This window comes from Bombina bombina, chromosome 4 (genome assembly GCF_027579735.1).
Source record: "Bombina bombina isolate aBomBom1 chromosome 4, aBomBom1.pri, whole genome shotgun sequence".
Taxonomy (NCBI): domain Eukaryota; kingdom Metazoa; phylum Chordata; class Amphibia; order Anura; family Bombinatoridae; genus Bombina; species Bombina bombina.
In genome coordinates, this window is record NC_069502.1 from 752,891,605 (window position 1) to 752,918,518 (window position 26,914).

Sequence of the window (26,914 nt, forward strand, 5' to 3'; positions counted from 1 at the left end):
ACTATAACCATCTGTCTCGAAGACATCGGTCTCATACAAATTATTATGCACATAAGTTAAAAGTTTCGAGCTAAACACCCATTTTAATTCACTGGCATGTAAACAAATGCGCCACAACAAAAACCTAACATGGCGCCTCGACTCCACCCCCTATAAAATCTTTGTCGGGGCGTGTACAATAAAAAAAAATACAGACGCTCTGGTTTATTCTCTACTGCTCCTGGCTGTCTTAGCTACTAAGGTCAATGAGACCGTGACAACCAACATGGCGGAAGATGAAGTTACCATAAAAGATAAGGTAAATTAGTGCGAACACTAACATTTATAAAAGGCTTGATAACTTGTTTCTCTTCCCAAACGACAAGCAGGTGTTTTTGATAGGCATTTATTAATCAAATTATGATCACGTGGTGCCTGGGGTGGGGCTATAACTGGTATCTACTTCATAGACAACTCTAGGATCACTCACTGTTCTAAGCATCTTGTGATGGTATCAACACTCCTTTGTTTTATGCGCATAAAACTTTAAAAGTACAAAATAGGCATTTTTTATTTATTTGCTGGTGGAACCATCACGTTTGCTTTAGCTCCATTCGCTGTACATAAACACATTCAATAAACGGGGATACATGCAAACACATAACAAGACTTCTGTTTGTGCCATACACGTGTTCTGCAATGGGAGAAACATGTCTGACCAACATTTTCAGGGAACTAATAAAGACATAAAAAAAAAGAATAAATGCTCGATTGCTGACTGAAAGGAACATGATCAATAGTTTTATTATTAAAAGGTGACACCACTACTTAAGCATGAAACAAAGTTTTGTTGAGCACAGAAATATGTTTGTTAATGCAATCGATTTTACATACATCAAAGGTGACATTCTTGTCCTTTTTATTCCAATCAGAATGGACGTCCGAAAGATGCACCCACAAACAGTGCAGATTCTTGCTTAAACAGGAAATGGTTGTTTGTACACAACTGATTCTAAGAGATCAGTGATGGTAAAGATGACAGGAGGTGTTTTTTTTTTTTTTTTTAATCTTTGCAATTAGCAGGTTTTTGCATTTTTTATTAATTTCAAGTATTTTAATTATTACCTTTTTATTTCACTCTGCTGTATGCTTCCCTTTCAGATTTTTTTTATCATAGTAGTAGTAGCTGGCACTTCCAAAGTGAATCTGTGCTACATCCCTTTAGAAATCATTGAATCTCCCTCCTAAATGTCAGATGGATCTCGCTATAGGTGTCTTACAGCAAGGCTGTAGATAAACTGTGCGTTTCTTCTATTTACCAAATGTTGGGAGTACAAATTCAATCACTCTATACACTAGAGAAAAAGTAGGAAGGGGTTGGAGGGCATGCTAAAAGGAAATGATATATTTCTACTACAATTTTATTTATTGCAAAAAGGAGAGAAAAAAGGTCTGATTTCAATAATTGTAGAGATAGCAATGTTATTCTTTGCCATCACTTTAATCACTGGGCTAACAAGGACATTTTCTATAATTTAATTGATAAATAGCGCCACCACCCCTTAAAGTGAATGTAAAGTTTCATCAAGTAGTGCCCGGTTTTTAAAAACTACTATTAAAGTGATGGTCAAGTATGACTAACTACATCTTGCGATCCTAATGTAACTAGCAAAATAATGTGACTTTCATTCATCATTTCGCCATATTCATTCTAGTTTGTGCTCTATCTTATATTATTTTCCTACCTTACTAATATCCATCCTCCTCCCGTCGATTGTCCGCCATTGTTTTTTCTGCTGTCACGTGTTTTTATTATCCAGTTACAGTACGGGCCACTCAGTGAATCAGCTCTAAGTAAAAACACCCTTATTCAATTCTGCGCATGCCCTAGCTCCGTAACCGCGGTGAGACAGAGATTAGGATGCAATTACGGAGCTAGGGCATGCGCAGAATTGAATAAGGGTGTTTTTACTTAGAGCTGATTCCCCGAGTGGCCTGTACTGTAATTGGATAATAAAAACACGTGACAGCAGAAAAAACAATGGCGGACAATCAACGGGAGGAGGATGGATATTAGTAAGGTAGGAAAATAATATAAGATAGCGCACAAACTAGAATGAATATGGCGAAATGATGAATGAAAGTCACATTATTTTGCTAGTTACATTAGGATCGCAAGATGTAGTTAGTCATACTTGACCATCACTTTAAACAGGGGCACTTTACATTGCACCATATTGTAGAAATACTTACCTCTTCGACTTGAAAGTTGGATCACTGATGATGTTGCTTCCCCCGCAAGCCTGCCGATTCCGGCCTTCCTCCAATCACGGCGTTGCTTTAGGCAATGCTTCCCCCGGGGGGAGCCGTGATTGGAGGATGCCGGAATTGTCATTGCTGACGTAGGAAGAGGCTTGTGACGGGCTGGCGAAGCACTGGAGCGGCTTTCAAGAAGAAGAGGTAAGTATTTCTACAAATATGGTGCAAAGTAAAGTTTGATCAATGAAAGTGCCCCTGTTTTTAATTGTATTTTTAAAAAACGGGCACTGCTTGATGAAACTTTACATTCACGTTAAGCGTATAAAAAAAAAACGTTTTTTACTAAGCACAAACACATCTTTTAATAATGCAATACATTACAGTTATGACAAAAGTAGAGTTATTGTCCCTTTAACTCCAACCAAAAGGAAGTCACACAGATTCTTGCATTGCTGTCAAGGCAAGTGCACCTACTTGTTTTGAGAGCTATATTGACTCAGTCTAACAGAAGGAATTGACTAATTAAAGGGACAGGACACATTTTAAAAGATTTGTATTGTTTTAAATTGTTGGACGGACAGCCTCTTTCTTCCCCCTTTTTTTTTTCTCTTAGTCATTGTGCAATATGGCCTGTCGTACACTAAATTGCTGGCACCATAGTTCTGTTTCTGCGGTCTTCTGATTTTCTGCCGATTGTCTATTTAAGAATGCTGGCGTGCAGTTGCTCATCCACAAGGAAAGCTGGATTGAGCACTGTGATTGATAAATGGGCAGACATTATGGCTTCTGATTGGCGATAACGTCTGGTGGCTAATTCGGAGTAAAAAAGAATGGACGTGGATGTGCGGTCCTTTTTTTTAAAGGGACATTACGGTCAATTTAAATGCACGTAGATTACATATTTATATAGAAACCTATTTACAATATACATATATTGGCAAAAATGCTTCTAGTAAAAGTTAGCACTGTTCTGGTGTTAGCATTTCACTCCGCACGTGCATGTTAAGCATAGCTAGCTATTAGACATGTGCTTTAAAATCCTTTGTTTAAAATTCAAATCCGCAAGCAGGCGGTCGCTCATGTCATTCTGATCTTTTTTTGAGACAGATTTCTTCTTGTGAAAAGTCAACACACTAAGATCTGGATTTGCATAGATTTTAGCGCCTTAAACTTTCACAAGAATAAATTAGTCTGAAAAAAGCTGAGTGCCATGAGCAGCTGCCTTCTTCCCCATTGAGGTCCTAATAAAAGATCAGAATGCACATATCTTCTAGATACTGTATTCTCAAAGCACCAGCATTTTAAATGCTACAGCTGCTCAGAGTGGGCTGCAGTGATGCAAATTGAGTCATTACTAGATGAAACAAGCACTTTAGGCTCTCTGAGCAAGTGATGTTGCACTGAGTATACTTATACACTTTTGAAACTGCTATAGCTTTTACTAGAAGCACGTTTGCTAATACATGTATATTGCAAAAATGTTTCTATTCAAAACTGAAATGTAGCTGTGCCCATTCAGAATTTTTACAACAATATTACATTAAAGCATCTGGACATGGCAAGACTGGATCTGCAGCCTGCCTGATGTACAATCTTAAAGGGACACTGAACCCAAAAATTTTATTTTGTGATTCAGATAGAGCATGCAATTTTAAGCAACTTTCTAATTTACTCCTATTATCAATTTTTATTCATTCTCTTGCTATCTTTATATGAAAAAGAAGACATCTAAGCTTTTTTTCTTGGTTCAGAACTCTGGACAGCAGTTTTGATTGGTGGGTGAATTTATCCACCATTCAGCAAGGACAACCTAGGTTGTTCACCAAAAATGGGTCGGCATCTAAACTTACATTGTTGCATTTCAAATAAAGATACCAAGAGAATAAAGAACATTTGATAATAGGAGTAAATTAGAAAGTTGCTTACAATTTCATGCTCTATCTAAATCACAAAAGAAAAAAATTGGGTTCAGTGTCCCTTTTAACTTTGCGTTTCACTCCAATGCTGGGTTTATACAGTTAACAATGAATGAAGGGGTCATTATAAAATGCTCAGATAAAAATAGAACATTGTGTCAACCTTAAGTCGAATGTTCATTTAAAGTAATTCCTGTTCATATGAGTATCGATTTTAGTCAGCAATGTAATTTTCCATAAAGGGTTTAGTGAAAACGCTTTCCAGTAGGACTACATTATTTCCCTACTTTTCGATTAATATAAAATGAATATTATAATCTTTTAATGAAGTGCTTGGAATTCAGAACCCTGTCCTTGTTACATACTGCATAGTGGTTGTTTAATGTTTTCTAGAGTACATTTACACTTGAGGGGTTTTAATGTGCATGTTCCCTAACTTCAAATTAATGCATATTTCGATAAAGTGATGTTAAAAGAAAATCCAAGAACATATGGCTATACAGACAAAAGGATAAATATTGGTAGGAAATAAATGTCCAATCACATGACTGTCTATAGTGGTATATGGTGATTACACCAGAAAAAAAAATTGTAATACAATGATGAAAAAAAGAAGCGTGAGACAAATGTCTACTCATGTGGACCAGAGCATCATTTGCAATATGGAAAGTGCAAGCCTGAAATTACTGTCAGTCAGTGTAAGACTAAGAAGCTCTCCATAATAAAGGCAATGTATAACTATTTTTACAATAAAAAAAACCTGGTAAAACAGTAGGCAAAAATTTCCATTCTTGCATGACAGGTTCGCAATGTCCACCTGAAACCGCTAATTGCAATGTTACATTGAATGGGAAAATGTAACTGTTACGGTTACCCTTAGTCTCGCTGAGAGATGGACCGCTTAGTAGCCTGGATCCCTATTGCTAAAGAGGGGAGAAGCTGCTTTCCATAGTATTCTATATGAGTCTCGCAAATATAGAATAATCTCCCTTAGCTGCAGTACAGCTAGGATACCCTTCTGCCCACAAAAACGAGTCAACGCTGCGATTGAGGGTCAAACAAGAACTCAGGACTGGGATGCCCAGCCTGCTTTTTATTAAGGTTACATGCACACAGGGCACTCCCAGGGGGAGAGGGGGGGAAGCACAAAATCCCCCATCACACATTTAGATAGAGAGCACTGTCCTTTGACAGGCCACAATAGGATTACAGTACTTAAGATAACAAGTTTACAAGTTCATCTTATCAATTAGCAGTCTGGCTCCAGAGGTGATTAGACAATAGTTTCTAAAAGCTGAAAAAAAAAGAGTTAACTCTTTATGAAATGAAACTTGTTACAGTTTTCTTGGAGCCCTTCTTAGGCGCTGGCTTGCTGGTTCAGGCATTGCTGCTGGGAAATAAGCTCTTCACAACAGAATAACTAATGCTTCTGTAACATTGCTCCCTTTCTGTGGAACACTCTGGCAGACACGGTCTGACCCCTTTTCGGGGCAGACTAAGGCTGTCCAGACCGCTGGTTATGCGGGGCTGAGGTCGGTTTGTCTGGACAACCCGTCGGCGTTGCCATTCTGTTTCCCAGGTCTGTAAGTAATGGTGAAATTGAAGGTTTGCAACGATAAGCTCCAACGTAATAGCCTGCCGTTATCTCCAGAGACCCGGTTCAGCCACACCAACGGGTTATGGTCGGTGACCAGAGTGAACTCCTGACCATATAAATAGGGAGTCAATTTCTTTAATGCCCACACCAAAGCCAAACACTCCTTTTCGACCGCTGCATAGCTGACTTCGCGGGGCAGGAGCTTCCGGCTGATGTAGGCAACTGGATGCTCCCCTCCATCTTCGCCTACTTGGCTGAGGACAGCTCCCAGCCCGAACATGGAAGCATCTGTATGGACGATAAAACGTTTGTTAAGGGCTGGGGCCGCCAAGACAGGAGCGTTAATTAGAGCATTTTTGAGAGCCTGGAAAGCCGTTTCACAGTGGGGAGACCACAGGACCTGTCGAGGTAAGTTCTTCTTGGTCAAGTCAGTCAGGGGTTTGGCAAGTGTGCTGTAGTCTGGTACGAACCGTCTATAGTACCCTGCCGTGCCCAGGAAGGCTAGGACCTGAGTCTTAGTGATGGGGGTGGGCCAATTGGCGACAGCTTCTATTTTGGCCGGCTCTGGTCGCTGCTTTCCACACCCCACCCGGTGACCCAGGTACTGTACCTCGGCCATCCCAAAGTGGCATTTTTCTGGCTTCAGAGTCAGGCCAGCAGCCCGGATCTGATCCAGAACCATTCCCACATGAGCTAAGTGGTCCTCCCAGGACTCACTGTGGATCGCTATGTCGTCCAGGTAGGCGCAAGCAAAACTCTGGAAGCCATCCAGGAGCCTATCCACCAAGCGCTGGAATGTAGCTGGGGCATTCTTCATCCCAAACGGCATTACCCTAAACTGATATAAGCCGAATGGGGTGACGAATGCCGACTTGGGGATAGCCTCCGGGGCCAGGGGAATCTGCCAGTAACCTTTGCAGAGGTCAATAGTGGTCAGGTAATTTCCCCTGGCTATACGATCGAGTAGCTCGTCTACCCTGGGCATAGGGTAAGCGTCCGTCATGGTATTTTCATTGAGCCTCCGATAGTCTACGCAGAGAACCGGGTGGTCCCATCTTTCTTGGGCACCAAGACAACTGGGGAGGCCCAGGGACTATCGGAGGGCTCAATTACCCTGAGCTGGAGCATCTCATCGATCTCCTTCTTCATTCCTGTCCTAACTGCTTCGGGGATTCGGTACGGAGCCTGGCGCAAGGGAGCTTGTCCCGGAGTATCTACCTGGTGGGTGGTTAAAGTAGTGTACCCTGGCTTCGGGGAGAAGGTGAGGTGTTTGGACTGGAGGAGTTGGTTGAGCTGCTCCCTTTCAGTGGGGCTAAGTCGGTCCCCTATCTGAACCTGCGCCACTATACCTGTGGGGAGGCTCTTTTCTAATAGGTCTGGAATGGGTAAACTGTCGGGGTCTTCCTGAGGGGAACAACATACGGCCGTCACGTTCTCTGGTCGCTCAAAATATTCCTTGAGCATGTTTACATGGAATGTCTTTCTAAGATTGTTGTCGTGGCAGCTAGCTATCACATAAGTGGTGTCTCCCCTTTTCTCTACGATCTGGTAGGGACCCTGCCAGGACGCCTGCAATTTGTCTGTCTTCACCGGCTTAAGTACTAACACCTTTTGTCCTATGGTGAAGATTCTCTTTCGGGCCCCCCGATCGTACCATACTTTCTGTCTTCTCTGGGCCAACTGGAGATTAGCCCGCACGGATTTGGCTAATTGCTCCATTCGGTCCCTGAGTTCCAGCACGTATGGCACAATTGGGACACCCGTCAGCCTCCATCTCTCCCTCCCAGTGCTCCCGGATCAGGTTTAGGGGTCCCCGTACCTTTCTTCCGTAGAGCAACTCGAAGGGAGAGAACCCTGTCGTTTCCTGGGCACCTCCCGATAAGCAAATAGGAGGTGCGGCAGGAAGCGTTCCCAGTCTCGGTATTCCTGAGTGAACGTCTTGAGCATTTGCTTGAGGGTCCCATTGAACCTCTCACACAGCCCGTTCGTCTGGGGGTGGTATGGGAGCTTAGGAGGGACTTAATTTTGCAAACCTGCCAGAGTTGTTGGGTCAATTCAGCCGTAAATTGGGTGCCCTCGGTCGGATAGGATTTCTTTTGGAAATCCTACCCGGGGAGAACACCTGTACTAGTGCATTCGCTACCGTATCCGCTTGTATGTTGGATAGGGCGACAGCCTCTGGGTACCTGGTAGCGTAGTCCACTACGGTAAGAATGTATCGCTTACCGGAGGGACTAGGGGTAGCCAGTGGTCCCACTAGGTCAATAGCAACCCGGCTGAAGGGTTCCTCTACAATGGGCATATTTACTAGCTGGGCTTTAGGGTGATCGCCTCGCCTTCCTACTCGTTGACACACATCGCAGGTGTTACAGTAAGTTCTAACGTCAGCGTGCACCCCTGGCCAAAAGAACGTGTGAGTAATGCGGTGTAGGGTACGGGTAACGGCTAGGTGGCCTGCTAAGGGGATGTCGTGGCCTATTTTGAGGATTTCTTGACGGTATTTGTGGGGCACTACCAGCTGTCGCCTACGCTGTCCCCTTTTCTCTGTCCAGCGGTATAGTTTCCCTTTTCCCATAAGAATGTTTCGTTATCTGCCCCGCCCCCTCCGGTCTCTGCTCGTTCCCGGTACTTTTGTAAGGTCGGGTCAGTCTTAGACTCTGCCTCGAAGGCATCTGGGGTGTCCCAGGGTATGGGGCCTAACCTGTCAGGCAAGGTCGGGGTAGGTCTTACCTGTGTCTCCCGCACTGGTGAGAGCTCTCGCTCCGTCCGGGCTTGGGCCCGTGTAGTCACTGGGTCCGCCTCGTTGTTGCATACTGGAGCATAGGCAGAAGTCATGGGGCCCAAATCGTTGCCCAGTAGTACTTCGGCAGGTAAATTATCCATTAGGCCCACGTTCACAGCCCCCTTTCCCGCTCCCCCAATCAAGATGCACTTTAGCTGTTGGAATTTTGTACACATCCCCCCCCGCCACTCTAACGGCCACAGTCTGTCCGGATCGCTTGTGCTCTGGCACCAAATGACTCTGTACCAGCGTGATAGTAGCCCCTGTGTCTCGCAATCCCTCGGTAGATCGCCCCTCGAGCCATACCCTCTGCCGATGGTGCTGGCGGTTATCTGAGGCAGCATATACAGGGTCTGCCTCGTGAAGCGGCCCCACATATCCCTCCATAGGGGCCTCTTGGTTAACACAGAGGGCCCGGGCCCTGACGATAGGACCCAGAGGGGTAATTGTAATTCCTGGGTGTCTGGTGCGTATTAAGGGGGCAGCTAGCCATGAAATGCCCTGGTTGCTTGCATCTGTGGCAAGTCGGTCTGGGACGCTCAGAGCTGTTATTGGGTGGTCCTGAGTGTCGGACGGGCCCTGTGGGCACCGGGGCTCGGAATTCAGCACGAGGGGGTGCACGGTAAACCTCTCTGGGTTCGACCCGTGCTGGAGCTCGGTAGTTCATGGGTTCGTGAAGACGGGAGTCATAATGTTCATCGGCCAATTTGGCTGCTTCTTCTAAGGTAGAAGGCCGCCTGTCTCGCAGCCATTCCTTCCCTTGCTGTTCCATGCCATTATAAAAATGTTCTAAGAGAAACAATTGTAAAATTTCCTCCCCAGTCACCGCTTTACTTCCGCTCAGCCAGTGATTTGCCGCTCTCCGCATTCGGTGCGCCCATTCCATATGGGTATCGTTAGGCTTCTTTTCCGTGCCCCGAAAACTGTCGACGATACGTGTCCGGAGTTACAGCGTACCGTCGCAACAGTGTCTCCTTAACTAGCTCATACTGTGTCACTTCCTCAGCACCCAGAGTACGAAAGGCTTCCAGGGCTCGCCCCGGATAGTTTCCCAGACAATATCGTGGGCCACTCTCTGTTGGGAATCTGGTGCAGGGGCACATTGCCTTTCGAAGTCCGCCAAATATTCATCAATCCCTGTCTTGCTCTCTAGGAAGGGTCGAAATGCCGCATAGGGTATCTTGGGCCTCCCAGCATTTTCGACAGGGATGATTACCTGCGGGGCTTCAGCATTGCGGTGTGCGTTCGCTAGGTTGAGTTCGTGGGCTCGAGTCTCTCGTATATCCTCGTCCGCCTCCGCCATCAACTGCTGTACCAATTCCATGGAGGGGTTCGGCCCGTATAATGAGAGCCTTTCCCGAACAATCCTGGTTTTTTCGTCACTAATCGTGGTCGGTGTTTCCGCCATTGTGAAGCTCTGATCCAGTTCGGTCAATTCTGCGATCAGCTCTCTCCTCGGCCGGTTGCTGGCGTACCCCCCTCTGCTTTCAAGTAAATCCTTTAGGGTTGTACGCTTCAATTTTTCGTAAGCGCTCTCCATCCGTTCTGTACCTCTCCTAGGAAATCCAGGAAAATCCCGCCGCTGCCGCCAAATGTTACGGTTACCCTTAGTCTCGCTGAGAGATGGACCGCTTAGTAGCCTGGATCCCTATTGCTAAAGAGGGGAGAAGCTGCTTTCCATAGTATTCTATATGAGTCTCGCAAATATAGAATAATCTCCCTTAGCTGCAGTACAGCTAGGATACCCTTCTGCCCACAAAAACGAAGTCAACGCTGCGATTGAGGGTCAAACAAGAACTCAGGACTGGGATGCCCAGCCTGCTTTTTATTAAGGTTACATGCACACAGGGCACTCCCAGGGGGAGAGGGGGGGAAGCACAAAATCCCCCATCACACATTTAGATAGAGAGCACTGTCCTTTGACAGGCCACAATAGGATTACAGTACTTAAGATAACAAGTTTACAAGTTCATCTTATCAATTAGCAGTCTGGCTCCAGAGGTGATTAGACAATAGTTTCTAAAAGCTGAAAAAAAAAGAGTTAACTCTTTATGAAATGAAACTTGTTACAGTTTTCTTGGAGCCCTTCTTAGGCGCTGGCTTGCTGGTTCAGGCATTGCTGCTGGGAAATAAGCTCTTCACAACAGAATAACTAATGCTTCTGTAACAGTAACATTGCAGAAAAAGCTGCAAATGCAGCTTAATAAATCTAGTCTACTGAACTATTTTATCACTAAAAGCACCTGCATTTTTTTTAAAATAAATTAGATGTTTAAATGAGGTGTCTGTTTTAATGGATGGATGTGGATTGTCCTTAAAACTATACTGCTCTCCATCCCTTTGTTTTAGTGATGTGGCAGTGGCTTGAAGGTTACAAACAAAATTACAGCTTTAAAACAAAATATTCTATATGTATTCAATGGCTTTTTAACCACATTTACAAGCGAAAATATTTCAGCACTCCAGGCAGGTACTGCAAGTCACCTAAGGGCCACCGCCCTAGGCCCAAATATATACTATAACAATAGCAGGAGGGTGACAGCAAATTCCAATTTTATTTAGTAAAGACAAAAGTACAAGGCAACGTTTCGGACCTTATCCCTTAGTCATGCCATGGCAGGTACTGCAAGTCACCTAAGGGCCACCGCCTTAGGCCCAAATATATAATATAACAATAGCAGGAAGGTGACAACAAATTCCAATTTTATTTAGTAAAGACAAAAGTACAAGGCAACGTTTCGGGACCTTAGTCATGTCATGGCATGACTAAAGGATAAGGTCCCAAAACGTTGCCTTGTACGTTTGTCTTTACTAAATAAAATTGGAATTTGCTATCACCTTCCTGCTACTGTTATAACCACATTTACATGCAGCATTTTGGTGTAGTTTTCTTTAATGAAAAATACTTTGCAGTTATATTATTGCATGATTAGTTTCTTCATTTAAAGGGACATTAAACACTAAAAACATGCTAGATAGAATGATGCATTCAGAGAAAATATTAGTCTGTGAATAATGTACCGTAGATGTATTTTTTTTTTAACTTTCATTAGCTGTTTAAATATTGACAAAATAAGTGTAAAATTTTTAGTGTCTAAAACTATGGAAGCTGCCATGTTGTAACCCCCAAGGCAGAACATGCTGTGATCTGAGAGATGTCATCACAGAAAATGCAGCATGTCTGCAGAAAGAATGAGACATTCAAGAACGTTTGGCTCTTTCACTTTGCAGTGCTGCTTCACATCAGACTGCTTCCTTCAAACAGCACTGTGCTCTGTCGGCACTGCGTACGTTTTCCTTATCACAGTGCAGCCAGAACAAAGAGCTGTTTGAAGAGAGTAGTCAAATACAGAGCAGTGCTGCAAAGCGACAGCGCATTAAATGATGACTGTCTCTCAGATTTTTTTTTTCAACCCTGCCCAGTAGCCTTTCCCGGTCCTTAAAGTTGTGGTTCCTGAATTTAATATGTTCTTGTGAACAATGCATCCTTTTTTATTGCTTCATATTTACCTTCTAATTATATGATATTAGACCAAGTGCAAAGAAAACCATTTTTTTCAAGACACATTTTAAAAACATTTTTCTTTGCAGCTAATTTGCTATGTAATTTTACACAGCTGCAATGTATTATAAAGTTTTTTTAAATTGCGTTATTCTCCATTTATTCAATATATAGCATTGCTTTAGTGTTCCTGCTTAAATTTAAATTTCATCTCAAAATGGCCTGCAGAACAATTTTCACTAAAAAAAATCTCATGGCAGAAAATGAAAAAAAGTTCTGCATCTGGGGTTGTAACTTAGTTTACCTTCTCTGCTGTGGCCAATTAGGGTCAGTTATAAATAGGTCACTAGAGTGTGCAGCCAATGGCTATGTAGAATATAACGGTGTTCTGCACTTCCATTTCTAACAGGAACTGAAAAGCTCACAACTTCAGAATGGAATTACAGGAAAAAGGGACAAAATAAATAATGAAAGTATATTGCAGAGTTTTTATTTATATGATTTATCATTTTATGTTACCATCTTAGTGTGTTAATGTACCTTTTAATATTTATATATAAACCAAAATCTGTTTTTTCTTCTAGTCATTTAAACTTTTAGGAATTCTTGATGTTAAAAAGACACCTTGTGCCCGTGAATCCCTGCTCTATGGGTCTGCAGGCTCTTTGGCGATAGGTCTTGGACACTTTTTGGCAACAAGTGAGTATTTCTAGTTTCTTATAAGCTGCTTGTTCTTGAATATTTAGACAATTAAAAGTGTTCAGATTCTGTAAAAATGTTTTCATAGACAGTTGATAATAAGAAAAATAGGGTTGCACTAAGACCGAGTACAAGTACCGATACTTTTTTCAAATACTCACGATACCAATTACTGATACTTTTTTTTATGTCATATGACAGTTTACCAAGCACACTACAAACTAATGATTTAAGATCGCTTCTTTATAATTATGAACTGCAATCTCAAAAGACAATTTGAAATAATAAAAACAGTTTTATATGCTTGTTGTCACAAAGTTCGCAAAACATGTTAATATATTTTATTGTAATATTTTATTTATAAACAACAATAAATAACAGTGCAGCAGCTGGGGCTGTAACGCTACAATTTAAAGGGGTGATTACGGCCCAATACTTCAGGTGTTTGTCTGAATGAGGTACAGTGATCTCTCCCAGGTAGGCTTCCAGCTGTATAGTAGCAGCTTTTGGACGACTGACTAATGTACAATAATACAAATAACAGCAATTTGTATTGGCAGACAGAAGTGAACAATTTTTAGTTAAGCTCTCCACTCAAGCTGAAATGAAATGGGAACATGCAGTTTAAAAAAATGCACAAGATGGCGTGTGGATAGGAACGTGGAGGTATCGGTTTAAGTATCAGTGCATTTGACGAGTACAAGTACTCATGCAATTACTTGGTATCGGTGCAACCATAGAGAAAAATATAATGGTGATTCTAGTATTTGATGTGCTCAATAGGGTATATTGTCTGGAGACATGCTTGGCCAGTCCATCTCCCTTTACCCTCAGCTTCTTTAGCATGGCAGTGGTCGTCTTGGAGGTGTGTTTAGGGTCGTTACGGTGGAATACTGCCCTGCGGCCCACTCTCCGAAGGGAGGGATTGGATCATGCTCTGCTACAGTATGTCACAGTACTTGTTGGCATTCATGGTTCCCTCAATGAGCTCCCCAGTACGGGGCAGCACTCATGCAGGCCCCAGACCATGACACTCCCCACCACCATGTTTGCCATTAGTCAAGCATGGTGGTGGGAGTGTCATGGTCTGGGCCTGCATGAGTACTGCCGGCACTGGGGAGCTACAGCTCATTGAGGAACCATGAATGCCACATGTACTGTGACATACTGAAGCAGAGCATGATCCAAATCCCTCCCTTCTGAGACTGGGCCGCAGGGCAGTATTCCAACATAACAACCCCTAAACACACCTCCAAGACGACCACTGCCTTGCTAAAGAAGCTGAGGGGAAAGGTGATGGACTGGTCAAGCATGTCTCCAGACATAAACCCTATTGGGCATCCTCAAACGGAATATGGGTGAGCGAAAGGTATCGGACATCCACCAGCTCCAGTGATGTCATCAATGGAAGAGGACCCCAGTGGCAACCTGTGAAGCTCTGGTGAACTCATGCCCAAGAGGGTTAAGGCAGTGCTGGAAAATAATGGTGGCCACACAAAATATTGAACACTTTGTGCCCTATTTGGACATTTCCACCTTAGGAGTTGTACTCTGTTGACAATGGTTCAAACATTAAGGACTATGTGTTGAGTTATTTTGCAGGGACAACAAATTAACACTGTTATACACTCACTACTTTAATTGTAGCAAAGTGTAATTTCTTCAGTGCTGTCACATGAAAAGATATAATAAAATTTTCAAAAATGTGAGGGGTGTACTCACTTTTGTGAGATACTGTACACACACTTAAAGATTTCAATTTTTTTTTAATTAATTAGGATTTATGTAGGGTGTTAAAACACTGCAAATCCTAATGGTGGTTTTCTTCTTGCAGGCAGAGTTAGACGTTCTTGTGATTTTGCAGTAGGAGGATTCATTCTTAGTACTTTGGGTTGTTGGTAAGCTGTTTACGTTTCTGAAAAATACAAGGGTATAAAGCTCCAAACTTTCTTTCACAATTCTGATTAAACATAATTTTACACAACTTTCCAATTTAGTTATCAAATTTGCTTCTCTCTCGGGTGTCCCTTTTCTTAAGCAACAGCAATGCGCAACTATATTGGGTGAGGCAACACGACATACATCGTAGCGCGCAGCTACCTCCCCGTAATGGTTTCCTACTCAAAAAAAAAAAAAAGGCACATTAGGTAAAGGGGCCGTCTACTCTAAATTATAGTTTTAGGATTCCAATAGGGCATACAATTTTAAACTATCCAATTTACTTTTATCAAATTTGCTTTAAGGAAAGCTAAACCTAGGGGTAGGCTTATATGCTAAACACTTCTAGTTCATGTGTCATAACATTTGAGTAATGCTCTGATTGGTAAAATGCATGTCTGTCAATAACTGAGATAAGGGGAGCATTAGTTCATGTGCGACATATAGATAACATTGTGCTCACGCCAGTGTGGTTACCTAGTATTCGGCACCAATTGGCTAAAAGGCAAGACTGTCAAAAGCACTTTAAGGCAGGTAAAGTGTTAGTTATGCAAAACTGGGGGAAATAGGCAATAATGGGATTATCTATCTTTTGAAACTATACAAATTTTGGAGTAGACTGTCCCTTAATAAAATTTAACACACTTTTGCAGCAATTGTTTCCAATAGACAATCCAGGCTTCTGTTATAATAAAGTACATTTTGCAGGTATCCGCTAAAGCCACTTACGGCAAACTATACAATAAGATTATATACATTAAGGATTTAATAAGAAAATCCTTAAAGTGAATGTTAAGTTTGAGGAAGGAGTGCCCGGTTTTTAATAATCCTATTAAAACAGGGGCATTTTAATTCATCCAACTTTAAATTACACTGCTTTTGTTAAAATACTTAACTTTTCTTTCTATAAGCTGCTCCAGCGCTTCCTCCGCCCGTCACAAGCCTCTGCCGACGTTAGAAAACATAATTTAGGTAAGAACTTACCTGATAAATTCATTTCTTTCATATTAGCAAGAGTCCATGAGCTAATGACGTATGGGATATACATTCCTACCAGGAGGGGCAAAGTTTCCCAAACCTCAAAATGCCTATAAATACACCCCTCACCCCACCCACAAATCAGTTTAACGAATAGCCAAGAAGTGGGGTGATAAGAAAAGTGCAAAAGCATAAAAAATAAGGAATTGGAATAATTGTGCTTTATACAAAAAATCATAACCACCACAAAAAAGGGGTGGGCCTCATGGACTCTTGCTAATATGAAAGAAATGAATTTATCAGGTAAGTCCTTAAATTATGTTTTCTTTCATGTAATTAGCAAAAGTCCATGAGCTAGTGACGTATGGGATAATGACTACCCAAGATGTGGATCTTTCCACGCAAGAGTCACTAGAGGGGAGGGATAAAATAAAGACAGCCAATACCGCTGAAAAATAATCCACACCCAAAATAAAGTTTAAATGATAATCAGAAGATTTAAACTGAAACAGCTGCCTGAAGTACTTTTCTACCAAAAACAGCTTCAGAAGAAGAAAACACATCAAAATGGTAGAATTTAGTAAAAGTATGCAAAGAAGACCAAGTTGCTGCTTTGCAAATTTGATCAACCAAAGCCTCATTCCTAAACGCCCAGGAAGTAGAAACTGACCTAGTAGAATGAGCTGTAATCCTTTGAGGCGGAGTTTTACCCGACTCGACATAAGCATGATGAATTAAAGATTTCAACCAAGATGCCAAAGGCCTTCTGACCTTTCCTAGAACCGGAAAAGATAACAAATAGACTAGAAGTCTTTCGGAAATTCTTAGTAGCTTTAACATAATATTTCAAAGCTCTAACAACAGCCAAAGAATGCAATGATCTCTCCTTAGAATTCTTAGGATTAGGACAGAATGAAGGAACCACAATTTCTCTACTAATGTTAGAATTCACAACCTTAGGTAAAAATTTAAAAGAAGTTCGCAACACCGCCTTATCCTGATGAAAAATCAGAAAAGGAGACTCACAAGAAAGAGCAGATAATTCAGAAACTCTTCTGGCAGAAGAGATAGCCAAAAGGAACAAAACTTTCCAAGAAAGTAATTTGATGTCCAACAAATGCATAGGTTCAAACGGAGGAGCTTGAAGAGCCCCCAGAACCAAATTCAAACTCCATGGAGGAGAAATTGACTTAATGACAGGTTTTATACAAACCAAAGCTTGTACAAAACAATGAATATCAGGAAGATTAGCAATCTGTGAAAAAGAACAGAAAGAGCAGAGATTTGTCCTTTCAAGGAACTTGCAGACAAACCTTTATCCAAACCATCCTGAAGAAATTGTAAAATTCTTGGAATTCTAAAAGAATGCCAGGAAAAATGATGAGAAAGACACCAAGAAATATAAGTCTTCCAGACTCTATAATATATCTCCCTAGATACAGATTTACGAGCCTGTAACCTAGTATTAATCACAGAGTCAGAGAAACCTCTTTGACTAAGAATCAAGCGTTCAATCTCCATACCTTTAAATTTAAGGATTTGAGATCATGATGGAAAAAAGGACCTTGCGACAAAAGGTCTGGTCTTAACGGAATAGTCCACGGTTGGCAAGAGGCCATCCGGACAAGATCCGCATACCAAAACCTGTGAGGCCATGCTGGAGCTACCAGCAGAACAAACGAGCATTCCTTCAGAATCTTGGAGATTACTCTTGGAAGAAGAACTAGAGGCGGAAAGATATAGGCAGAATGATACTTCCAAGGAAGTGACAATGCATCCACTGCTTCCGCTTGAGGATCCCTGGATCTGGACAGATACCTGGGAAGTTTCTTGTTTAGATGAGAGGCCATCAGATCTATTTCTGGAAGTTCCCACATTTGAACAATCTGAAGAAATACCTCTGGGTGAAGAGACCATTCGCCCAGATGTAACGTTTGGCGGCTGAGATAATCCGCTTCCCAATTGTCTATACCTGGGATATGAACCGCAGAAACTAGACAGGAGCTGGATTCCGCCCATACCAGAATTCAAGATACTTCCTTCATAGCCAGAGGACTGTGAGTCCCTCCTTGATGATTGATGTATGCCACAGTTGTGACATTGTCTGTCTGAAAACAAATGAACGATTCTCTCTTTAGAAGAGGCCATGACTGAAGAGCTCTGAAAATTGCACGGAGTTCCAAAATATTGATCGGTAATCTCACCTCCTGAGATTCCCAAATCCCTTGTGCTGTCAGAGACCCCCAAACAGCTCCCCAACCTGTCAGACTTGCATCTGTTGAAATTACAGTCCAGGTCGGAAGCACAAAAGAAGCCCCCTGAACTAAACGATGGTGATCTGTCCACCACATCAGAGAGTGTCGTACAATCGGTGTTAAAGATATTGAGATATCTTTGTGTAATCCCTGCACCACTGGTTCAGCATACAGAGCTGAAGAGGTCGCATGTGAAAACGAGCAAAGGGGATCGCGTCCGATGCTGCAGTCATAAGACCTAGAATTTCCATGCATAAAGCTACCGAAGGGAATGATTGTGACTGAAGGTTTCGACAAGCTGATATCAACTTTAGACGTCTCTTGTCTGTCAAAGACAGAGTCATGGACACTGAATCTATCTGGAAACCCAAAAAGGTTACCCTTGTCTGAGGAATCAATGAACTTTTTGGTAAATTGATCCTCCAACCATGATCTTGAAGAAACACAAGTCGATTCGTTTGAGATTCTGCTAAATGTGAAGACTGAGCAAGTACCAAGATATCGTCCAAATAAGGAAATACCACAATACCCTGTTCTCTGATTACAGACAGAAGGGCACCGAGAACCTTTGTAAAAATTCTTGGGGCTGTAGCTAGGCCAAACGGTAGAGCCACAAACTGGTAATGCTTGTCTAGGAAAGAGAATCTCAGAAACTGATAGTGATCTGGATGAATCGGAATATGCATCCTGTAAATCTATTGTGGACATATAATGCCCTTGCTGAACAAAAGGCAGGATAGTCCTTATAGTTACCATTTTGAATGTTGGTATCCTTACATAACGATTCAATATTTTTAGATCCAGAACTGGTCTGAAGGAATTCTCCTTCTTTGGTACAATGAAGAGATTTGAATAAAACCCCAGCCCCTGTTCCAGAACTGGAACTGGTATAATTACTCCAGCCAACTCTAGATCTGAAACACATTTCAGAAATGCTTGAGCCTTCGCTAGGTTTACTGGGACACAGGAAAGAAAAAAATCTCTTTGCAGGAGGCCTTATCTTGAAGCCAATTCTGTACCCTTTTGAAACGATGTTCTGAATCCAGAGATTGTGAACAGAATTGAACCAAATTTCTTTGAAAAATCGTAATCTGCCCCCTACCAGATGGGCTGGAATGAGGGCCGCACCTTCATGTGGACTTGGGAGCTGGCTTTGATTTTCTAAAAGGCTTGGATTTATTCCAGACTGGAGATGGTTTCCAAACTGATACCGCTCCTGAGGATGAAGGATCAGGCTTTTGTTCCTTGTTGTGACGAAAGGAACAAAAACGATTAGACCTAAATTTACCTTTAGATTTTTTATCCTGTGGTAAAAAAAGTTCCTTTCCCTCCAGTAACAGTTGAGATAATAGAATCCAACTGAGAACCAAATAATTTATTACCCTGGAAAGAAAGGGATAGCAAAGTTGACTTAGAAGACATATCAGCATTCCAAGTTTTAAGCCATAAAGCTCTTCTAGCTAAAATAGCTAGAGACATATACCTGACATCAACTAATGATATCAAAGATGGCATCACAAATAAAATTATTAGCATGTTGTAGAATAATAATGCTATGAGAATTATGATCTGTTACTTGTTGCGCTAAAGCTTCTAACCAAAAGGTTGAAGCTGCAGCAACATCTGCTAAAGATATAGCAGGTCTAAGAAGATTACCTGAACACAAGTAAGCTTTTCTAAGAAAGGATTCAATTTTCCTATCTAAAGGATCCTTAAAGGAAGTACCATCTGCTGTAGGAATAGTAGTACGCTTAGCAAGAGTAGAGACAGCCCCATCAACCTTAGGGATTTTGTCCCAAAATTCTAATCTGTCAGATGGCACAGGATATAATTGCTTAAAACGTTTAGAAGGAGAAAAAGAATTACCCAAATTATTCCATTCCCTGGAAATTACTTCAGAAATAGCACCAGGGACAGGAAAAACTTCTGGAATAACTACAGGAGATTTAAAAACCTTATCTAAACGTTTAGATTTAGTATCAAGAGGACTAGAGTCCTCAATTTCTAATGCAATTAGTACTTCTTTAAGTAAAGAACGAATAAATTCCATTTTAAATAAATATGAAGATTTATCAGCATCAACCTCTGAAACAGAATCCTCTGAATCAGAAGAACCAATATCAGTATCAGAATGATGATGTTCATTTAAAAATTCATCTGAAAAATGAGAAGTTAAGACTTTTTACGTTTACTAGAAGGAGGAATAACAGACATAGCCTTCTTAAGAGATTTTGTTTCTAAATCCATTATGTTATCAGGAACACTCTGAGTATTAGATGTTGACGGAACAGCAACAGGTAATGTAACAGTACTAAAGGAAATATTATCTGCATTAGCAAGTTTGTCATGACAAACAGTACAAACAGCTGGAGGAACAGATACCAAAAGTTTACAGCAGATACACTTAGCTTTGGTAGCTCCAGCACCAGGCAGGGATATTCCAGAAGTATCTTCTGACTCCGCTTCAACGTGGGACATCTTGCAATATGTAAAAGAAAAAACAACATAAAGCAAAATTGATCAAATTCCTTAAATGACAGTTTCAGGAATGGGAAAAAAATGCCATAGAACAAGCTTCTAGCAACCAGAAGCACAAAATAATGAGACTTAAATAATGTGGAGACAATAGTGACGCCCATATTTTTTAGTTCCAAAAAAGCCGCCCACATTTGGCGCCAAAATGAAGTCACATCCGGAACGCCGACACCTTTTGCCCAAAAAAAGTCCAAAAATGACGCAACTTCCGGCGACACATATGACGCCGGAAACAGAAAAAAAAAGTCCGCGCCAAGAATGACGCAATAAAATGAAGCATTTTCAGCCCCCGCGAGCCTAACAGCCCACAGGGAAAAGTCAAATTTTAAAGGTAAGAAAAAATGATTGATTCATATGCATTATCCCAAATATGAAACTGACTGTCTGAAATAAGGAATGTTGAACATCCTGAGTCAAGGCAAATAAAATGTTTGAATACATATATTTAGAACTTTTATATAAAGTGCTCAACCATAGCTTAGAGTGTCACAGAAAATAAGACTTACTTACCCCAGGACACTCATCTACATGTAGTAGAAAGCCAAACCAGTACTGAAACGAGAATCAGTAGAGGAAATGGTATATATAAGAGTATATAGTCGATCTGAAAAGGGAGGTAAGAGATGAATCTCTACGACCGATAACAGAGAACCTATGAAATAGACCCCGTAGGAGATCACTGCATTCAAATAGGCAATACTCTCCTCACATCCCTCTGACATTCACTGCACGCTGAGAGGAAAACCGGGCTCCAACCTGCTGCGGAGCGCATATCAACGTAGAATCTAGCACAAACTTACTTCACCACCTCCATAGGAGGCAAAGTTTGTAAAACTGATTTGTGGGTGTGGTGAGGGGTGTATTTATAGGCATTTTGAGGTTTGGGAAACTTTGCCCCTCCTGGTAGGAATGTATATCCCATACGTCACTAGCTCATGGACTCTTGCTAATTACATGAAAGAAATTACAATTCCGGCCTTCCACCAATCAGTGTTGCTTTATGCAATGATTCCCCGGGCTGGAGAAGCGCTGGAGCGGTTTAACAAAAGCAGTGTAATGTAAAGTTTGAATGAATGAAAGTTTTTAATAGGATTATTAAAAACCAGGCACTCATTCTTCAAACTTTACATTCACTTTAATTTTCAGCTATGATTTGCATTATACGTCCATTATGCATTTTGTCCCTGTTCATGTAAAAGTTAAATTATTCATAACCTTTTATATTAATATCACAATAGGTTTACTGTCCTTTTGAAGGATTTAATGTAGCCAAAAAAAAGCAGTTTTGCAAAACTGCATTAAAAATTACAGGGCATTTAAATACACTACGCACTCGTCTGTTAAGTACACAACGCAATGTAAAAAAATAACTGCATTATGGTAGTAAGTTAGTTTTAAATACATTTTCTATACTTTAAACAGCATTTTGGTTTGTAATATACTTTTATTAGTAATGCTTTTAGTACCTAAGGGTTTGAAGCCTGTTCTCAGGCCTCCCTAACATACCAGATTTTCAGGATATCAACCGTAGCACAGGTGAAATAATCTGCTAATTAAACATGGTTATTAAACCTGCTCTCTAGCCTGCTCAGGACAGGTTTAAAAAAAAACAAAAAAACTGGGTCTAGATCACTGGTTTTCAAACCTGTCCTCAGGCCTCCCCAACAGGCTAGGTTTTCAGGATTACCTTGGATGAGAGCAGGTAAAATAACCATGTTTAGTAAGCAGCAGATTATTTCACCTGTTCTCCAGTTCAGATAACCTCAAAATGTGGCCTGTTAGGGAGGCCCGAGGACAGGTTTGAAAACCAGTGGTCTTGTAGAAGCACTCACTTTAAGGGTGTTAAACGTGTGCATCCATACTCACACCGCAGCCTACTTTCTAAACATGCACAATACTTTAATGTCAGTGTGCTGGATACACACGTTTTTGCCCCTGAAACTAATAGCTTTTATAAGCAAAATTGTTGAACAAAGTATACTGCAAAAATAACTTATTCAAATTGAAATGCATACACTGAAATCCCTATTTCAGCCAGATTTAATGTTCTTGTACAATTCTAAAAGGTTGTTTTTTCTTCTGTTATGTGTGATCAGTCCACGGGTCATCATTACTTCTGGGATATAACTCCTCCCCAACAGGAAATGCAAGAGGATTCACCCAGCAGAGCTGCATATAGCTCCTCCCCTCTACGTCAGTCCCAGTCATTCTCTTGCACCCAACGACTAGATAGGATGTGTGAGAGGACTATGGTGATTATACTTAGTTTTTATGACTTCAATCAAAAGTTTGTTATTTTACAATAGCACCGGAGCGTGTTATTACTTCTCTGGCAGAGTTTGAGGAAGAATCTGCCAGAGTTTTTTACTATGATTTTAACCGGAGTAGTTAAGATCATATTGCTGTTCTCGGCCATCTGAGGGAGGTAAAAGCTTCAGATCAGGGGGCAGCGGGCAGATGAATCTGCATTGAGGTATGTAGCAGTTTTTATTTTCTGAATGGAATTGATGAGAAAATCCTGCCATACCGTTATAATGACATGTATGTATACACTTCAGTATTCTGGGGATGGTATTTCACCGGAACTACTCTGTTAAAAGTCACTAATCATTTTATTAAGTTATTATCATGTTAAACGTTTTTGCTGGAATGTAGAATCGTTTACATTGCTGAGGTACTGTGTGAATAAATATTTGGGCATTATTTTCCACTTGGCAGTTGTTTGCTTTTAATTGTGACAGTTTCGTTTCTCTTCACTGCTGTGTGGGAGAGGGAGGGGCCGTTTTTGGCGCTCTTTGCTACGCATCAAAAAATTCCAGTCAGTTACTCCTTTTTCCTGCATGATCCGGTTCATCTCTGACAGATCTCAGGGGTCTTCAAACTTCTTTGGAGGGAGGTAGATTCTCTCAGCAGAGCTGTGAGAATTTTATATTGACTGTGAATAAAAACGTTGCTCTGTAATTTTTATGTCAGCAGCCTCCTGAAAGAATTACAGCTCACTCCACTAGAGCTGTGGCTTCCACTTGGGCCTTTAAGAATGAGGCTTCTGTTGAACAGATTTGCAAGGCTGCAACTTGGTCTTCGCTTCATACTTTTTCCAAATTTTACAAATTTGACACTTTTGCTTCTTCGGAGGCTATTTTTGGGAGAAAGGTTCTTCAGGCAGTGGTTCCTTCTGTATAATGAGCCTGCCTATCCCTCCCGTCATCCGTGTACTTTTGCTTTGGTATTGGTATCCCAGAAGTAATGATGACCCGTGGACTGATCACACATAACAGAAGAAAACATAATTTATGCTTACCTGATAAATTCCTTTCTTCTGTTGTGTGATCAGTCCACGGCCCGCCCTGTTTTAAGGCAGGTAAATATCTTTTAAATTATACTCCAGTCACCACTTCACCCTTGGTTACTCCTTTCTCGTTGATTCTTGGTCGAATGACTGGGACTGACGTAGAGGGGAGGAGCTATATGCAGCTCTGCTGGGTGAATCCTCTTGCATTTCCTGTTGGGGAGGAGTTATATCCCAGAAGTAATGATGACCCGTGGACTGATCACACAACAGAAGAAAGGAATTTATCAGGTAAGCATAAATTATGTTTTTTGCCATATTGATAAAAAGCTGCATAAATGGATGCAAAAATTTTATACAGCTGATTTGTCTATAAAAAAGGGACATCATTTTATATTAACCCCTCTCAAAATGTTTAAACTATATCTATATATGCACCTGTAATTTTGTTATAGGTTGTTCAGGATTTAGATGTAAATGTTAACTGGATGTTCTATATCCTATTTTCTTCTGCACTGTAATCTAAATACAGGGCCTAGTCTATTAATGTATCTTGAGTGGAAAGATACATACAATCTGATTTCATTACAAGACAATTAATTTGCTTGAACTGTTATGATTTGTTTCTGAATTACCTTGACACAATGGACATGACAAGTGTTCGACATTAATGGCAGGTATAGAAAACAGAAACTCCAGGTAATGCAAGTTCGATTAAAGCAGAAAATTCAAAATAGTGAAAATGTCCCCCTGCATAAAATAAACACAAAGCACAAGAATTTTTGAAAAATTTTTTTTTATTAGAAACCCTTTGCTCCTTTTAAGGAGTATCACATTTTATTTATCCCTGTAATTAAAGCCTTCTGTCATTTCATGGTCGGAAGGTGTCCACATAATTGTGCATATCCAACATTGTTGCTCATCTTCAAAATAAAAAGATTATGGTATTGCTCTACACTTAAAATGTTGCTTTTAATGAAGTCTGAAGTAGGCATCCTACAATAATTTAAAAATTGCTGAACATGTTTATAGTAAAGCAAACATTAAAACAGCCTAAATGTCTGTGTACAATTGTTGCTTAAAAGTGTTAACATTAAATATGAAAGCTCATCGCAACAATGTATTTAATTTTTTATGCAGGATGTATTGTAGATACAACAATGCAAAATTAAGGATACAGCAGAAGATTATACAGGATGGTATTAAAAATAAGGTTCTTTTTGAAGGCAGTGCCATGGATCCAAATCTACAGAACAGCAAAAGTAGCCCATAAAAAAAGACCAAACATAAGATGCAAGAGTTAGTGACTTAGCCAGATCATCACCGACTACGAATTACATGGTCTTACAATGAAACTGGTAACAGCCTGCTGATTCAATTGTTTAATACTGTATATTTGTTATTGTTGACATATATAATAAAAACATGATTGTAGTTAGATAATTGCTTATTTTAATGTTATAACTGTGGCATGCAGTTATCTTGAAGAATTTTTTTTGTCTATTTTGCATAAATGCTAGAGACCATACAGATCAATAGTGCTGTCAGATAAGTTTTCAGCGTAATTTTTAGTGGAACCTATAGCGCTAAGTGATAACTATTTCATGCTGAATTTTCTTTCTTTGAGTGCATACTTTTCAGTTAAGAGATCTTTTTACCCAACTTCAAAACCACTTACTACCTTAAAAGCAGTAGAATGGCTTACCAAAAGCAGCTGGACAGACTTACTGGTTTAAAGGATTACTTTGTTATAATTTTTAAGCTATAAACAACTAACATATTAAAGTTAACATTAATTAAAACCTACTGACCTATATTTTCTCCAAAACTAAGTTTCATAACGTTCTAAGTTATATCTTTTATTCGCCGATGTTGTCACGTTATCCTGCCCACTATTTTCAGCACTGAGTGTTCAAAATACTTAAACCAATAACTTTGTGTTTAAAGCGCCATTTTGAAACCTAGGTATTGTAAACAGATTGGTACAGAGCAAAGGATACCCATGGAGTGGGTTTGGAAAACAATTAAATTTGCAGACAAGATTTCTGATATACGGTAGAGATATGTTAATGAAATGCTATTGATAAAAAGCGTATTTGGAATAGTTAGTTACAGGCATAGAAAATATTTACTTACAGTGGCCCTTTAAAGGAAGAAAAAAAAAAAAAAAAAAAAAAAGGTACTGCATACAAAGCTTTAATAAAAGGAAAATTTTACATCCTCATAGCAGCAATCAGCTGCATTGCAAAACACCTGCATACAAATTTTTAGTAAGTGTTAAATATTGCTTTTAGCATATACGGTAGTTTGAGGTTTTGCATTACCAGCAGTCAATATACAACCCACTATAAAAATGTCAGGGTTATATATAAACCCAACATTGTGCAACATATACTGTAGCCTTGTCAGTTGGTCCCATTTGAATAATCTCTAGGACTAGAGATGGAGGTGGCTTAATACTGGCATCTGTAGATTTTAAACAGTAATTTTAACACAAGTGCCATAGCAAGACATTAAAGGGACACTGAACCCAATTTTTTTCTTTTGTGATTCAGATAGAGCATGAAATTTTAAGCAACTTTCTAATTTACTCCTATTATCAAATTTTCTTCATTCTCTTTGTATCTTTATTTGAAATGCAAGAAAGTTTAGATGCCAGCCTATTTTTGGTGAACAACCTGGGTTGCCCTTGTTGATTGGTTGATAAAATTATCCACCAATAAAAGTGCTGTCCTGAACCAAAAAAGTGCTTAGATGCCTTCTTTTTCAAATAAAGATCGCATGAGAACGAAGAAATAGGAGTAAATTAGAAAGTTGCATGCTCTATCTGAATCACGAAAGAACATTTGGGTTCAGTGTCCCTTTAAGAAAAGAAAAAAAAACCTGTCCCAAGTATGCACCACATTGAACAGACATCAAAAGAAAACATAATTTATGTAAGAACTTACCTGATAAATTCATTTCTTTCATATTAACAAGAGTCCATGAGCTAGTGACGTATGGGATAACATTCCCTACAGGAGGGGCAAAGTTTCCCAAACCTTAAAATGCCTATAAATACACACCCCTCACCCCACACCCACAAATCAGTTTTATCGAATAGCCAAGAAGTGGGGTGATAAGAAAAAAGTGCGCAGCATATAAATAAGGAATTGGAATAATTGTGCTTTATACAAAAAAATCAT

At 40.4% G+C, this 26,914-nt stretch overlaps 1 protein-coding gene across 1 annotated transcript; it reads left to right on the forward strand.

Moving 5' to 3' along the window:
* Positions 1-208: 208 nt before the first annotated feature.
* Positions 209-25,172, forward strand: LOC128656875 (cytochrome c oxidase assembly protein COX20, mitochondrial). Its single transcript, XM_053711040.1, has 4 exons — positions 209-298; positions 12,620-12,734; positions 14,569-14,632; positions 24,870-25,172. Exons 1-4 carry the CDS (start codon positions 266-268, stop codon positions 25,000-25,002), a joined length of 345 nt encoding a protein of 114 aa, XP_053567015.1. The 5' UTR covers positions 209-265; the 3' UTR covers positions 25,003-25,172.
* The last annotated feature ends 1,742 nt before the right edge of the window (positions 25,173-26,914 follow it).

Excerpts from the sequence above, each read along its gene's own strand:
- LOC128656875 (XM_053711040.1), top strand. The coding sequence starts at position 266 with ATGGCGGAAGATGAAGTTACCATAAAAGATAAG. Across the intron at positions 299-12,619 it reads AAGTTACCATAAAAGATAAG|TCATTTAAACTTTTAGGAAT; the intron begins GTAAATTAGTGC and ends TTTTTCTTCTAG. Across the intron at positions 12,735-14,568 it reads TGGACACTTTTTGGCAACAA|GCAGAGTTAGACGTTCTTGT; the intron begins GTGAGTATTTCT and ends TTCTTCTTGCAG.